This window comes from Copidosoma floridanum, unplaced genomic scaffold (assembly GCF_036245765.1).
Source record: "Copidosoma floridanum isolate Cflo_tuat_1 unplaced genomic scaffold, Cflo_Japanese_pri ptg000027l, whole genome shotgun sequence".
Taxonomy (NCBI): Eukaryota; Metazoa; Arthropoda; class Insecta; order Hymenoptera; family Encyrtidae; genus Copidosoma; species Copidosoma floridanum.
Window position 1 is genome coordinate 3581366 of NW_028321904.1, and position 17429 is coordinate 3598794.

Sequence of the window (17429 nt, forward strand, 5' to 3'; positions counted from 1 at the left end):
AGAAAGATACATATGTACATACTAGTGGAGCTTTGTCACCCTGCGTGATAGGCAAGCTAAGCTTTCAAGTTTTGAAGATCAGTTGAGGTAGCTCCTTACTATTGATCTACAAAAAGAGTCTAGACACTGTAACACTGCTTCTAATTGGCTGTGGAGAATTTTAGTTATGTACTGCGCCTGTCTGCTGCCTCTGCTCTTAGATGTAGCAGACGCCCTTCCCTTCGTTACTTGCAGATATTCACTTTTTCCCCAACATATCTCAAACAATTCCATGGTTACATCCAAACACCTGAATAACATTAAAAAAAATTTTATTTTTTTAATTTGCCTTCTCGTCATTTATTAGAAGCTGCAGTACTATTGCGGAGGTATCATATAACATACGACACATATTTTACGGCCCTCCATTAGGGGCTTGGTTTTAAAGTTGATTTTTAAGTTGCTTGTTTCAAAACTTGCTATGGTAACTTAGTCTGCGATTTTGGAAGACTACTTATTGTACCTTTATAAACCATCCTTCCAAAAATCATTGAATTTTTTTGAGTTATTATTCAGTGATAAGCCAACTTAATTACTTTTTTGTTTTAGTTTGTCTTTAAATTGTAATACATACAAAAATTGTACTCATTTTAATACAAATAAAATTTTACAATTGAAAGGCAAATCATACGGAAATTTGAATTGATTTACACCCATAAAACTTTGATATTAAAGAAAACAGTACCATGAAAAAAATTGCTCCTTGCACTCCAATGTTTCACTCAATGTCTGACAAATGAAAGATTAAGTCACAATTTTTATAGTTACATTTAATAAAAAAAAAAAAAACTCTTTTCATTGACGGCCCAGAAACTTAAAAAAAACGATTAATACTTAAAACGTCCATTTGTTTTTCTCCTTTTTCATGAAAAAAACCTTTGTTTATAATGTTGACTGGTGAAGCATCAATATTTCTTCTAAAACAATGACCAGTCGAAGAACATCTCACTTACGATTACATTTAAAAAGTATAGAAAGTTCGTTCTCAGAATATTTTAACCTAAAACAAAAGCAACTGAGAGAAGTAGATTTGATCATATGGGAGGAGGCTTCTATGATCCTGAAAAAGCCTTAAAAATAGTTGAAAGAACAGCTTGCGATTTATGTAATACTAATATTAATTTTAACAATAAATTAGTTATTAAAGAACAAAATTTAAGACAGATTTTCTTAGTTCAAACGAAATAAATAAAAGCATGATTGTTCAAAAAAATATTAAAGTATCATGTTTTTAAAAACTTTTTTATATCTTACAAAATAATATCAGTATTTGTTTTATCAACAGAACATTCTTTACTTCGTTCTCATTACCTTTCATTTTATACAGAGCACAGTTTTCTGTAGTCCAAGCATTTTCATCGATCATTACTCAATCTCTAGATTAGAGTTTCAATAATAATAAATTGTAATTGGGAAATTAACTATTTTTGCATAGTCAATTATACATCACGTTGTTAAGATGCCAAAATAGTAATAAAATTTATGTTGAAATAAAGCGAGATAATAGTTCGAAAATAAAAATATTGTTAAAAAAAAACTTCTTGTACACTTGCAAAAGTATCAAATCGTACGTAATACTATTGCACAGATTATTTAGACAATATATAAAACCATTAAATTGAAAAAATTATTATATTAATATTGTTTTATAAGATAACAAGGCAGTTTCAAAGAACTATTGTATACTGTTTACAATTATAAAAAAACCGAATTATAGTGTATTATTATATAGGGATGTTGTTTTTACGTTTATGTTTTATTAAATATTGTCAATTCAACAAAATGCTCATAAGTGACTAATTTATTTAAAAAAATTAAATTTGTGACATTAAAACATATTATAAAAACGTTTCTACATATGTTTTTGAGTATCGTGTACATCAAAGTGTTGAATAATATAGACTTTAGAGTGCATACTTCTTTTTTCTTTTAAATGTTGCACACTATCTAGGTCAGGAACCAAATTCTAATTTTTTTTTTAAATATTCAACAAATTTTGTACAAAGAGAAATGGATGATTTCTTTCTTGGAGTGGTGAGGAGAGCTACCAGCAAGGTTCAAAGTTTAAATATCTTACAAGATTATTCAACTTGTTTTGATTAAGTATAAAAATATCAAGTTATTTTTTCGTATACAGACTTAAAAATGCAATTTCCAAACGTACTGAGAATTTAAAAGAAAAAAAAAAAAAAGTAGCGTGGTATATAGCATTACTTTAAGGGTGGTATGATAATATGTTCACAAATTATAAAGATAAAATAATTTTTAAAGATCGATACAAAATGTCTATAAAGGACTTTCAATTTTCAACAAACATTAAAGACTTGCTCAAACTATGCTATTAATAAATTATAATTCTTCAAGTTGAATTCACAGTAAGAAGGCTTAACTTGATTTCTTACTTTAAAAAGTAGTGACTAATTTTAAATCGCATTAATGAAGCAAACTATTTTGAAGTATTAAAAATAGTTAACGAAATTCTTAAACGTACAGTTAAGGATGCTGCTATTGCATAAGATCGAGTGAAAAATGATTTTTAAACTCATAAGATTTTTGAACATTTACATAACGTTGTGCTGTCATGCCAATCAAGAAATTTTTGCGCGTGGTTCTTAATATCTGATAATATAAGTGGCAATGATTTCTGAAAAAATTAAAATAAGTTTGATTAAAGAACTAAAAAAATGAAACAAAAAATAGTACTTGATAACAGCTAAATTCAGTTCTCAAATTTAAAACAATTCTAAAAAAACTACCGGAAAAAGCTTTCAATTAATAATACATTGTGAAAATTGTCATTGGATATTAATAAAGAAAAAATTAAATTTTTGCAAGTAGCAAATGTATGGCGAACAACTAATGCTTGTTTCAATGTTTTTGGCAATAGTACTAATTTTTGGATGTATAACGTTGTAATCCTTTTTCATAACAAATATACTTACGTGACAAACGATAAACTTTTAAATAATGCCAAAAACAAACGAGAACACGTTACAGCATAGATCTCGCTTCTTAAAAAAGTGATGATAAATCTCATATTGATATTTATATTACTTTTTTTATTTAATTTTTAAACAATTATCATAAGGATTTTTTTCTTGTTTAAAAATTAAAAACAGTTGTTATGTTGAAACAGAACATTGTAAATAATCACCTCATTAGGAATAAGACATAAAACAAACTAGCGTGCAACGGCAGTACCTTAATAATGGTGTTAATATATGTTTACAAATTGAGCAGATAAAGTAGCCTCTTAAGCAGTAGTGGTAATTGTCTGAAGAGCACTAAAATTAACGTTATATTGGAGCGTTGCCCAAACAATGTGTTCAAACATTGTAAAAGGCTGAGGTCGTTTTTTTCAAGATTGTAAGAAAAGCATATAGAAGGGAGGTGGAGAAAAAAGTACAACTAAAAATAATATGATAATACACATACTTTTACCCCGTTTAAGAATACAGCTAAACCGTGGCTGGAGGTAGCTCTTCTCAATGGTAAAAGGAGCTTGTAAGGTTATGTGGTTGAAGGGTTATATCACTGTGAGGTATGCTGAGAGGCATAAAAGGGGCTTATTATAACAGATATAAGATAAAAACTAATAGAGTATTACATAATAAAAGTGAGAACTGGTAAAATTTGACCTAATTAAAAGGAAGGCTAAGGGGGGTTGCAGGGAGTAGAGAAAGCTCTTCAAAATCTTGCGAGGTGCTGAGTAGGTGATGGTGAAGGGTAGAGAAGTGCTTAACAGATATTAAACTAACTAAGAATAAGGTGAAAGTCATATGAGTCCTATCTTATGTAAAGGTGGTGCGAAAGAGTAGCTAAATGGGAGTCTGAGAAGGGTCGATAAGTTACTAGGGGGGCTGTGTGTTATGACCTTTTTTCACCACTATTTAATATAAGAAGATACAGAGACATACACACATTTTATACATATATATATATATATATATATATATATATATATATATATATATATATATATATATATATATATATATTTGTATTTAATAGTCGCAAGAGTTAGAGCCAGGTTTTGCTCCCCCCACTCCCCCCCAGCACCCCCGAAATATGGTAGTTTTTCTTTTATTTTCTTGCATTTTTTGAGTAATCCTATTTTTTTGCTAGCTCCCCCCACTCCCCCCCAGCTCCCATCTCGACTCTCCCCATCTTCCCCATACATAATAAAAATATATTCGTAAAGCCTTATATGTTAACTGTTACGAGTGGTCTAATTTTCACATATAACTTTATTTGACCATAACAAAAAATTTTGTTACAATTATTTTACTTACGATGTTTCTTTTGATTACATACTCTAAAATTTCTTTTTAGGTGCTCTGCTCTTACATAACCTTTCCCACAATTTTGACAAATATTTTTTTGAACGTTTTTTTCATGACTTGTCAAATATCTCTGTAAGTGATAATTTCTCTTGAAATTTTTTTTGCATTTAATACACTTAAAATCTTTTTCAATGTTTTGGCATTCCTTTGTGTGACGCAAATAGTTTTTCTTGTCAAATATTATAATGCTATACAGATCACATACAAAAAATTTTTGTTTGTGAATTTTTTCGTGCGATGATAGACACTCTTAATTTGAAAATTTTGAGTCACATTTGTCACACTGATAAAATTTTGCATCCATGATGGTGTATCTGAACACAAATTACAAAAAACGGATTGTTTATAATGACATAAATCTGGGTATTCGACGGTACTCGAATTTGCTTTTTTGATGAAAGATAAAATTTGCAAGAAAATATAAAAAAAGTAATGAACTACAGAATAGTTTTTTTGTTACTCTAAAATTTTATTCCAAACAATATTTTTAATTTCAAATTTGTTTTCTGATTCAATTGGGTTAAAAATTTTTTTTGGGTTTCAACATCTAGACAGTGAAACATATAATTGCCCATTAGAAAATAATGGTTTTCTAAAGTACAACTCTTAGGCATCAAAACTTTGACCTTAAGAATTATTGATAGCCATAGGAAGAGTTAAGATAAATGGAAATCGTTCTCTGTACAATATAAATGGTAGTGAAGAAGAATTGTTTGTATTGAGTGTTATACTTAGACTAAAGACTTTATTTCCTTTTTTTTTACCTGAGATTATTCTAGCTTCGATGTTGTATGTAAATAATTTTGTTATTCATAATCTTGTACCATTGCAAAGTCCTTCAGATATGTTTAAGTTTCGTATTAACATAACAAAAGCGTTGATTTTTAAATCTAATTCGTGTGAAAAAAGACCTTCTTTTATACTATTTAAATATTCTGTAGAGAAATTAATATAAAAATTATCGTCTGATTTATCTACTCCTTTGTGAGTTGCTTTATTAATACTAAAGTACGTTATTAATGTTCCTACCATATTATTTAAAATTTGTTTGTTCAAAAAATAAGGGTACTCATTGTGAGATGTTTATATAGCTTCACTTATAAAAGAATTATCATTATTAAAAATTTAAGAACATACATCATTTGTTATAAATGTCTGAGGAATTGTAGAAGTTTTAATTTTACCTTCTCCTATATCCTGTATTAATGAAGAAAATTTTTTATCAATTGAACGTATATCATTTTTTAAATAAGAAATACTAAATAAACGCCGAGAATTAAAAAATTTTATGGTTTCTTGAACAATAGTAATTTTGCTTCCGTTTTTTACTACTGGGAGAATTTGACGAGAGTCTTCACCTAAAATTATTATTTTTTTCCCAAAACGTTTATTATTACTAGATAAATCTTTTTAAATCCTATCAACGATTTCTAACGCTTCTTTTGGTATCATAGAAACTTCATCCTAAATAATTCCTTCTACATTACGTGATTTATGTTTATCTGGCTCAAACTGGAAGAATGCACTTTCTATAGTGCTTAAGTCTAAAGGAAGTCTGAAAGTTCTGTAAGAGGTCATTCTCTTTGGAAGCAGAAGAGAAGCAATATCTGTCCAACCATTGTAAGAATTTCTTTTTCAATTGATATGAAATTAATTAATCGATGTTTTGTATAGAAAAGTTTTTCCAGATTCACCAGGACCATCAATGAAAAAAATTTTTTTTTTTTATTTTATTATTTCTTGAAAAATTCGACGTTTATCATGACGAAGTTATGAAAACATTTCATGGAATTTATGTTGAGAAAATATTCTTTTATCATTGTCAGTATCAATATTTTTTTTATTGTTTCTGTTGGTTCTGGTTAACTCAAATCCTTGCAAGACATATTTTTAGAATGAAAAGTTTTGTTCAAATATAAAAGAGCTTTGTTTTGATCATCTTTACAATCTTCAATAAAAATTTTTTTGTATTTGTTTCAAATAATATTACCACAAAAAATTTCAGACATAATAAACCCTGCAAAAAATTTTCGTAGTTGAAAAAGCAGCATAACGTTACATGCTTCTTCAAAAATCATATTGTTTCAAAAATTGTGTTCTACTTATCCCATAAAAATGACTGTTATTAGTCAGAGAAGATAAGGAGTGATTGTTAAAAATTCATGTAACTAATTATAATCAATATACATTTCTAACATCTATAAATTGTAATATTGACATTATAAATTTTCAAGTTACAAATAATATAATTTAACAATTAATTTTATCATTTTTTAAGGCTCTTAAAAATATTAATACGAACCTTATTTTAAAAAAATTACATTTATAACACAGTAAAAGCGGGGGTTAGCCCGCAGAGCACGCAAGGAGGCGGTTCTCCTTTAGTATATATACATATGTAAGTAGGGCTAACGCCCCCCTTCGCGCTCTGCGTGCCAAGCCCCCTAACTGATTGAGTAGACAAATTAACGACTTTGCTCGTGTATTTATTAATGCAGGCTTAAAATGAGTTCACAACAGCAGACTACGTGACTTACAAAGGAGTTGATAAAACATATGATTAACTTTACATAATTAAATAAACATAAATATTAATTTTCCAATAGTATTTTGAAATAATTTTAGAGAGGGTCATCCATTACACGCATTAAAATTAAAAATAAATGCTATAGTAGTGTTAATAATAACTTTAAGTATATCAGACGGTATCTGTAGAGGCAGAAGATTAAAAATAAACAAAATTATTTAAGTATAATGAAGAAGCAGAAATAATTATGAGAGAAAACAAAGCAAAGTTTATATTTCTAGAATAACATTGAATACTGGCACCTTATTATCATTACCTTTTGTCTGATATATGAAACAGTTTCCCTGTGTATAGGCATGTTCTATATTTATTAAAAAATCAGAAAAACAGAGTTTTGATTCTTTAGGATGGTATAGTAAAAAACCTTTATTATCTTACGGACAATTAAACGTTGCTCTATTAAGATGTAAGAATCCAAAAAAAATTTTTATTCAAATTGCATCCGACAATAAATTAGAAATTAAAAATATTGTTTAGCTAGAAATTTTTTCGTAATTCAAAAATATGTAACCTTAAAGATCATCACATTAAAATAGACGTATGTTAATTCGTAAATACCATGAAAGACAAATATGTGAATAATGTGGAAAAGTTCTTGAAAGAACAGATGGGTTAAAATGACACATAAAATATCACAACATTAAGCGTACAAAATGAATTTTTGTTTGACAAGCTTAATTGTGTTTGTCTATTTAATTATACCTCCTCCTGAATTCTGTTTTATACTTAATAAAATCCTCAAGTAATCAAGAATTTTATACTTGGGTAAAGTAGATATGGACCAGAAAGAGATTTAAAATGTAAAAGTTCAATTAAGTTGAACAAATAATGGTACTTCAGAGACACATAGTAAGTAAGGAAAAGCGAATAGACAGAGGGAGACCTATGATCAGTGACTTAAAAAAACCCTCAAAATGAGGTACGACTTAGGTACTAAATTGCGTATGTTTTTTAACATTTACAATGGTAAAACATAATATAAATAAGTATTTTATTGGGGGGGAGGTGGAGGGGGAGCGAGGGGGAGAGATGAGTCTCGATATATTATATAGTTGTATTGACAAAAGTGAGTAACAGCCCTCCCGGTTCCCGCACTTCCCCCTGCTCCCCCTCAGCTCCCCCTCGCTGCCCCACTACCTCCCCCTCCTCTCCGCCACTTCCACCTTCCCCCCTGATAAAATACTTATTTATTTAATGTTTTACCATTATAAATGTGAAAAAACATACGCAATTTAGTACCTAAGTCGTACCTCGTTTTGAGGGTTTTTTTAAGTCACTGATCATAGGTCTCTCTTTGTCTATTCGCTTCCCCTTACTCACTATTTGTCTCTAAAGTACCAATATTTGTTTAACTTGATTGAACTATCACATTTTAAATCTCTTTCTGGTCCATGTCTACTTTACCCAACTATAAAATTCTTGATTACTTGAGGACTTTATTAAGTTTAGGACAGAATTTAGGAGGAGGTATAATTAAATAGACAAACACAATTGAGCTTTCAAAACAAAAATTCATTTTGTACGCTTAATGTTGTGATATTTTGTGTGTCATTTTAACCCATCTGATCCTTAGAAATGTCGTTATTTTGTTTACTTAATCTGTTCGTAGGGGGTTAGCGCGTGAAGTGCGCAGGGGGGTGTTAGCCCCACTAGTATATATATATATATATATACATGCTTTTTTTCTAAATTATTAAGTACTTACTTACGTAGTAAATTTATTATTGGGATTTGTTGTAAGCTAGTGCGCATACCCTTGGTTACATATGACATTATTGGTTACATATGACATTATTGGTTACACAGTTTGCAATATCAGATACAGTAGTTTCAAATGATTACGGTGATCATGTTACTTAGAACACCTTGAGAACGAAGGATCTAAGTGGTAAGTGGTTTTGCAGCAAAAAGGTCACCCACAACTTTACGAGGAGCATTGTGTGGTGAAAGAGCACATGTGGAAATTCACAGAGGTACTTGCTTGAGAGAGTCACACTGGCCAGAAAACGATCCCACAGGCTCCTGCGTACCGTCCCACGAACAAGCTGACTGAGCCACCACACGCTCATATTTACACACACACACACACACTTACACATATATATAAGGAATGATTAATTTTTTGCAGTATATACTTTACAATTTCTTCAATTAACAAATATTTTGAGATAGAATCCTGCCCTGACGTTGGCTACCTGGGAATATTTTAAAAGGAGACATTGACGACATACCTTGTAAGAGGAATGATCAATTTTTTGCAGTATACACTCAACCATTTTTTCATTAAACAAATATTTACTAACAAAATCCTGCCTCGACATTGGCTACCTGGGAGTATTTTATACGGAGACATTGACAACATATTTTGGAATTTTAGGTTATAATTTATTAATTACATTTGTTTAATATTTTATATAATAATTTTATAGTTATATTTATAAATAAAAGTATTTAATTCTTTTTATTAAAATTTTATATCTTAGTAAATTGAGTGTAACATTACTTATATTATTATTATTATAATAGTAAGTTAATCTATTAATTATAAATAAGTTTAAGAATTAAATTTTAGTCATTTTAACAAGTTCAGATGAATTTACAATTATAACATTTTTTTTAAAATCTGATTTTATTCTTTTACCTTAAATAGTATATACATATATATATGTATACATATATATAAATTTATTCGTAAATAAATATGTATCCATGGAAAAAAAATATATAATTATAAATAAATATTTTTATATCTTAAATTTATATTGATTAAATATTTATTTGTTTAAAAAAAGGAATTAAATATAAAATATCTATAATATAGAAAAATTTTAAATTCTTATATATTATTGTTTTTCATATATTAATTATTTAATTAAATATTTATGAATTAATCATCATTATTATTATTAATATTGTTTTTATATAAATATATATACACATATATATAAACATATAGATCTATTTTTATATTATGAAGTGATTTTTAAGGGTCATTTCACACAAACCCCTTTTACCCTCAATCTTGGCCACCCCTAAGCCCTCCTTATCACCCCTCTAAGTAAGATGTAATTCTTACAGTTCTTACGTAATTTGGATAAGGTTAAATTTTTAGTTAGGCACCTTCTCAACCGTTCCTTCCCATTTCCTTTGCTTGACTTTTATGAGCCCTCTCTCAGCCCCTCCTCTATTCCTTCAGCAACCTTCTAAATAAGGTAAAATTTTATCAGTTTTTAATATATATATTAAATTTTTGTTTAGCCCCACTCCAATCCCTATAGCCCTCCTTATAATCTTATAACCCTATAATCAGATAACTAAATAAGCCTACCTTACAATTTAAAAAAACTCTTCTCAGCTTTCCATGAGCAGCATCTCTGAATAAAGTAAAATTATATAAGTCATTATGTTATTTTAAGTTTAATTATTCATCACACCCCTACCCTACTCACACCCCTACCTAGGTGTTCTTACATATTTAAAAAAAACTTCTTAGCCCTTTTGCAATTTTTAAACGGATAATTGTCACTTCTCCGTCGATCTACGTCATTATTTTTGATTCAAAATTAACAATTATTTTAGATGTATAGTTTACTAGCACATTTCCATACTGGCAGTCTATATCTAATTTACATTAGGTTGAACTTCCATTTAGTCCCTCTTTATCCCCCCCCCTCATAACTTTATAATCCAAAAACCAGATTATCCAAAATAATTTTAAAGAACTCCCTCCAGTCACCCTTCAGCCGCATCTGTAAATAAGGTAATATCGGTTTTCATGTTGTTTTGGATTATATTACAATTTGCACCTTCTATCTCAGCTCTTCTTACAGTCTTAAAAAGTCTTTAACTTCTAGCACATAAGCATATTTTTACACCATTGTTGAGGTAGTGCTATGACATTCTAGTTATTGTTTTTCTTAAATTTCTGAAAAGCTTTTCAATTGCATTATTAAATACGTACAAGAACATGACACTATATTATAATTATAAGCTTTGTCCCCTACAATTCAATCATCTTCTTCCAATTTTTTTTCCAGGTTTTAATTCCAAGAACAAAATTCTTACATAGTTTAAGTCTAATGGTAATCAAAATGTTTTATGACTGGTAATAGTCATGCTATATCAGCCCCTGCCATAGATAACATTTTTTCCACGCAAAATGAGACAATAAATTATTTTTTCTATGGGTTTGTTTTTGTAAACCTCCTTAGCCATCTAAAGCTTTTTTCTTTCCTAGAGCCCAAAGTGACCTACCGGGCGCAAAGTGTGCCTACGGCCTCAGTTGCTCATATTTGTTCTTTGTGCCCTACTGACGTAATTTACCTCTAACTTTTCAAATATTAAATTTAAAATTTGTGTACAAAAAGTAATTTTTTTTAAGGTACTGTTTTCTTTTATATCAATTTTTGTTGAAGTGGGCAAACTGAAATTTTGACATAATTTTTCATTTAATTGTAAGATTTAACTTGTATGTTGAAGTGCGCGATTTTGACTTTTGTTTATAAAATCATTCATAAAATAGTTTTTTTATATTTTCCAAATTTCATCTTCTTAGATGTTTTCTGCAATTAGAAACCAGGCAAAATATTGCCGTTACTGATATGGTAACACAACAATACTGGCTTGTTTAAAAATATAATTTATTTTTCTATGGTGTTCTATTAAACCTATTGCAGTGTCTTTTAATCTTGGATATATTATCTTATTAAAAGTTTTTTAACGATGTTGCTCCGTTCATTTTATTTAGTATCAATATATAAAAACCTTTTATTATCTTTAGGAGACACTGTGCTTAATCTTCCTATTAATATATTTAATTTTGTATGTTTTTGTTTTTGTTGAATTTTGAGTTGGTTATTAAAAATGTATTACCTTGGTATATGAACATGTTTTAATAATTTTGTGTAATCATTAATTTTTTTAAATTCAAGCCATACTGTGAGTAGGGCTTACAACTTTTCTATTGTATTTTCTACCATTAACAAATTTTTAATATCATCCAAAAGTTATTTATTCTCATCACTAACCCTCGTTATTCCTAAAAATGATCTATTATTACCTTTGTGAATATTGACATATATGTACCGAATACTTTGCATAGATGAACAATATTAAATATAAATATGGCATTTATATTTTATTAACCAAAATTAATTATATGGCACAGCCATTAAATTATCAACTGGAAGTTAGTTTTTATTTTTTTTGTAAATGTAATTTTTGTAAATGTTTTTTCTTCCTTTGTATTTAGGATACCCCTTTTTTTTAGTGTTGTTTGGTAAGTGAAAGGTTTAGAGAAATTTTTTATACATTTTTGTTTTTTTTATTTAATCAAGGACTTTTATCGTTATCATCGATGCAGAAAAAATTATTATCTTCTCGTTAGTACGTCTGAAATTGCCTTACATTTCGATTTTTGTTGTAAATATTTGTTAAAACCCAGTTTGCAACATTGTGGCTGGTACTGCTAGTATGTGGGGGTCCATTTTTCTAAATGTCAGTTTTTGGGTAGAAAATCAATTTCAATCTTGACACAAATGGCACTTTGCTGTGACATCGTTTCATTTGGTATCCATTGGTTTAGTTGAAAGTCGAGCCATGGAATTTATTAAATAGCACTATTTTAATATCCATACAACTCTCTAATATGATGAAAAATAACTAAATTTTGACGGGTTTTCATAAATCGTGAGGGTTATAAATACTGGCACAATTTGCGGCAGTGTTGTTTTTCAACCACCTTGACACCTTCGAGCATCTGCTTTTGGTATAATTACAATGGGTAATCATGGTAATGCCACATGATTGGGTAGTGCTACTGTCAACGTTAACTAACTATTGAACGTACATTACAGCCAAACGGTATAACCATTACATTTTATTTTTCTTACTTCTTCGAATATTCTTATCTGTACCAAATATTAGGCCTAGCTAGATATTTGGATGTTAAAATATAGTAAAAAGAACCTATTAGACTTTTTTTCAGAAACATTATATAATCAATAAAATAATTAACAGTGTTTTTTAAATTTTATCTTCTTGGATATTTTTTGTGATGAGAAATGAGGCAAAATCTGGTCTTATAAATTTATAAAAACGTATTTATTTAATTGACACTACTTTTGTTTGGACTCCTAAACTACTTTACAAGGATTCTGTAATTGTCTTAACTTCAGAAAGCAAACTGCAAAAATGAAATATTTAACTCGTTTGAAAATTGGTAGGTAAGTGCGTGGAGCGTGCAGGGGATGGAGCTCCACTAACATATATATATATACATATATACATGGGTCATTCTACTAAAAATGGCATATGTCGAGGGCTGGAATGGACAAACACTTAAAATGGGTTTTTAATTTTTCAAAACCAAGTTTTGTATTTTCCATGACCAAAATAAGCTAAAATTTTTTGAGCTCTGCTAGATCTGCACCAAGTTAAAAAAATTACAGAATCCTTGTTAAGTTGTTTGTCCATTCCAGCTCTTGACATATGCCATTTTTAGTAGAATGACCCATATATATATATATATATGTATATATATATATATAACTTCAGAAAGCAAACTGCTAAAACAAAATACTTAACTCGTTTAAAATTGGTGGGTAAGTGCGTGGAGCGTGCAGGGGATGTAGCTCCACTAACGTATATATATATATACATATATACATGAGTCATTCTACTAAAAATGGCATATGTTGAGGGCTGGAATGGACAAACACTTAAAACGGGTTTTTAATTTTTCAAAACCAAGTTTTGTATTGTCCATGACCAAAATAAGCTAAAATTTTTTGAGCTCTGCTAGATCTACACGAAAAAATTTAGAAAAATTTTCTTTAATGTATTTTTTTTAAATATTCGCTTTATGGGTTGGAATTATCTTCTTAAGATTATGATTTTACAGCTCACAGTAAAAATTTATCTGTATTTTCGTACTTGTACGATGTACTGTGTCCCTCCTATTATAAATTACGTTATCCAAGTCAATAATAAGACAGTGCACAAAGGTATGATGCTATTCATAAGAAGAAAAAACGCTACGGGCTCGAAAAATCATCTTAAAATTATGATGATACCACTCACAGTAAATATTTAACTTTATTCTTGTCTTGTACGATGTACAGTGTCCCTAATATTATGTACTATACTATTCCAGCTGACAAGCTAAGACTCAGTGAAGATACAATGGGTTTTGTATCGTTACGGGACAGCATTATGGGCAAAGCAAGCAAAAAAAGGAGCGTTACGAGCTCTTATAAAATTGTTGAAAAATCGAGATTGAATCGCACCAAACACAAGTTGAGCTTTGCCACTGCACTTATATTAGATCAAAAGAAGCTTTATTTTAACCCATCATCTCCCCAGTCGATAACCGAACGCTTCAAAAAGTTACATAACATTCTGTAGCGTTACGGGCTTTAAGTTTTTATTTTGGGGAGACGCAATCTTCGAATTCTCAAGCCTGTAGAACTGGCTTAATGGAGAGGAAAAATTGAAAAAATTTTCAGCAACATCCTCAACTTTTGTAAAATACAAAACGCCCTTATTGGAATACCCATATTCCATTGCGTGCGGCTGTGAGAGTGTTTTCCGTTGAAATTTTAAATTTATAAGATTTTGGCCCCACAACTTCAACAGCAGCCAACTCTTGAATACAATTTTTTTTGACTATCTAAAATACGTTAAAATGTTGTTTGCGTTAGTTAGTTTAAGACTCTATACCGTAGAAACATTAAAATCTCCATGTTTTGATTTCAGGTGTCGTCAAAACTGCAAATTTTCGAATGAGACATGATCCTGTAACACTATTTCAGCCCTTTTTCTGTATCTAAAACCAAAGAAACATTTTTTTATCGTCTGAATTTTATTTTACCCTTAGAAGTTAATATCCCTTGAATAATAAGGAAAATTTCTAGTTTACTATCTCCTCAAACAGCTTTGTAATCGACTGGGACATAAAATATGCCATTTTCAGTAGAATGACTCATGTGCGTACGCGTGCGTGTGTGTGGGTGTACGTGTGTATGGGATCCAAACAAATGATTCACTGGAAATTATTACTAATGAACATGGCCTTTATTGGAAACTATTAAGGAAAAAAAAAATTTTAAGTAGTAGTCAAACAATAACACTTTCTATTCTCATATGTCAGATATTGCGGATTCCTTTTTTAACTTCGTAATACCTTTTTTATGTAAGATTGATTGTCATGTAACTAGAGCTTATTTTTGTAGCGTAATAAGCAAAAACTGGTTTCATTATTTTTTTTATAGGACTTTTAATCTTAAAGTATTCAATAGTAATTACATGTTAAGCGTCAATTAAAAATTTATGCATAAGTAATAACACATTTTCTCAAAAACAGTACTGAAAAAAAGGCATTGATTACCTTGATAGCAATGAAAAAATAAATTACTTGAAAAAATTTTGAACTTGTTTTCAGATCATATTAAATTGAATCGTAGATCCTAGTAGCTATACGACAGGGGAGTCCTTAGCATAGATCGTAAAAGCGCATTTAATGTAAGTTATGAGAAAATTATTTTTTTTTTTCTTAAACAAACGTACTACGAGGTTGTGTAAAATTAGATTAATAAAGTAACGGCTTCATTATTCAATACGTATGCATTAATAAAAATTTAAATAGACCTTTAATGTTATTTTGAAGCATTTAAGTAAATAAAAAAATAAATTTTATACAATAAATAGTAATAAAGATTAAAAAATAGTTTCTTGACAGTGTGTCTTGAACCCAAGTTTGTCAGACTTTTTGCATAGGCAAAGGAACTAATCCACTTTATGCTTTTACACAAGAACCCTTGGTTTATAGCATTGCTGAGTTTGGTGGCTATCTCCGCAATAGAAACTCAAACAAGGAGCAGCAAAAGAAAAGTAAGGAGACAGATCTTTAGTCTTAATTGCTGATAAAGTGTCATTGTTATTAGGAGAATATCTTATAACAATTAGTTAAAAAAGTTTCTGATAGTAAAACACATTTATTTTAAGGATTTTGGTAAACATAAGTTTCTACTCTTGCAATTGTCTTCCTACGAAAAATTAAAAACATAGGTAACATAAATATCTATGAAAACTATTCGATTCTTTTTTTGGCATTTTGCTGATTAAACTGATTTCTATTTTTGTTTACTAGATAGTGAAGAAAGTGACATCGAAGGAGGATATGGAAATGTTAACAGACTTATCATTAGGCCTTCTGATCACAGCGGAAAAGCAAAAAGAGGACATCTATGTTTTGATGCATCATTTGAAACAGGCAATCTGGGACGGGTTGATCTTATTTCAGAGTTTGAATACGATTTATTTGTAAGACCTGATACGTGTGGTCCAAGATTACGTTACTGGTTTAATTTCACAGTCGATAATGTGTGCGTGGAGCAGCGAGTAGTCTTCAACATTGTTAATATCTCAAAAAAAAGTAATCTTTTTCGATGTGGCATGACACCTCTGGTAAAAAGCTCCACTCGACCCAAGTGGCAACGGCTACCTTCAACGCAAGTTTTTTATTACAAATCTAATATTCACCAGGATCATTATATTATGAGCTTTACATTTTTATTTGATCGTGAAGATGATTTATATCACTTTGCGCTGAGTTATCCATACTCCTACACAAGGCACTTAGTTTATTTGGATAATCTGAAAGCAAGGTAAATAATTGGATCTTGCAGTATCATTATTTTAAAAAACTAAAAAACTCTATAAACTCAACACTAATTGTTAGCTATTAGTTTTTACCAAAGTATGCTAAAAATATGAGTAAGAACATATTTAAGTTCCAAAATGATAAAAAGCTGTACTTATAACTGTATTCAAAATGATACATCAAAAGTGTGCTTTTAGGATCTTCTGAAAAAACTACTTTAAGTTAGCAATTACTGAGTAAGAATAAGAAATCTTTTATTCAACGGCTAAAGTAACAGAATAATTTCTTATGCTAATACTATAATTGACATTCATAACTTATATAAGCTGACATCTTAGCTTTTTACGATTGTTACGTACCAAATTTTTTTTCCATACATTTACATCTAAATATAAATAAGATTTAAAAGATCTGGCCTTTTTCTAAGAAAAATTTGAATAAATTGTTAATTATTTGCATTTAAGTCTCATGATACCGCGTTTTTAGTTACAATATGTGATGATATTTTAAAGTTTAACTGTATACTGAGATGTCATTGTAAAATATGTCAAATTAAGTATTGCTAGCTAAAATCATCTTGAATCTTATGTTAGTCCTTGTATAACATGAAAAGTAAGAGATAATATGCTGTGGGATATTTGAGCTTCCAAAACTATACATAAGTTAGAAACTATAGTTTTATAACCTTTAATTTTTGAGTGTCGAGCAACCAGTTTTACTCTTACATTTGCTATTAATTAAATAGACACAGTCACTTAGATTTTTATTTTCTTTTGTTTATAATCCATCACTGTCTTCA

At 29.3% G+C, this 17429-nt stretch overlaps 1 protein-coding gene across 1 annotated transcript in view; it reads left to right on the forward strand.

Moving 5' to 3' along the window:
• The first annotated feature begins 12747 nt into the window (after positions 1-12747).
• Positions 12748-17429, forward strand: part of LOC106645282 (cytosolic carboxypeptidase 6) — a 486558-nt gene continuing 481876 nt past the window's right edge. Inside the window, exons 1-2 of the mRNA XM_089595757.1 lie at positions 12748-12760; positions 16118-16634. Coding sequence (XP_089451883.1) covers positions 12748-12760; positions 16118-16634 — 530 coding nt within the window. The remainder of the gene's footprint in view (positions 12761-16117; positions 16635-17429) is intronic.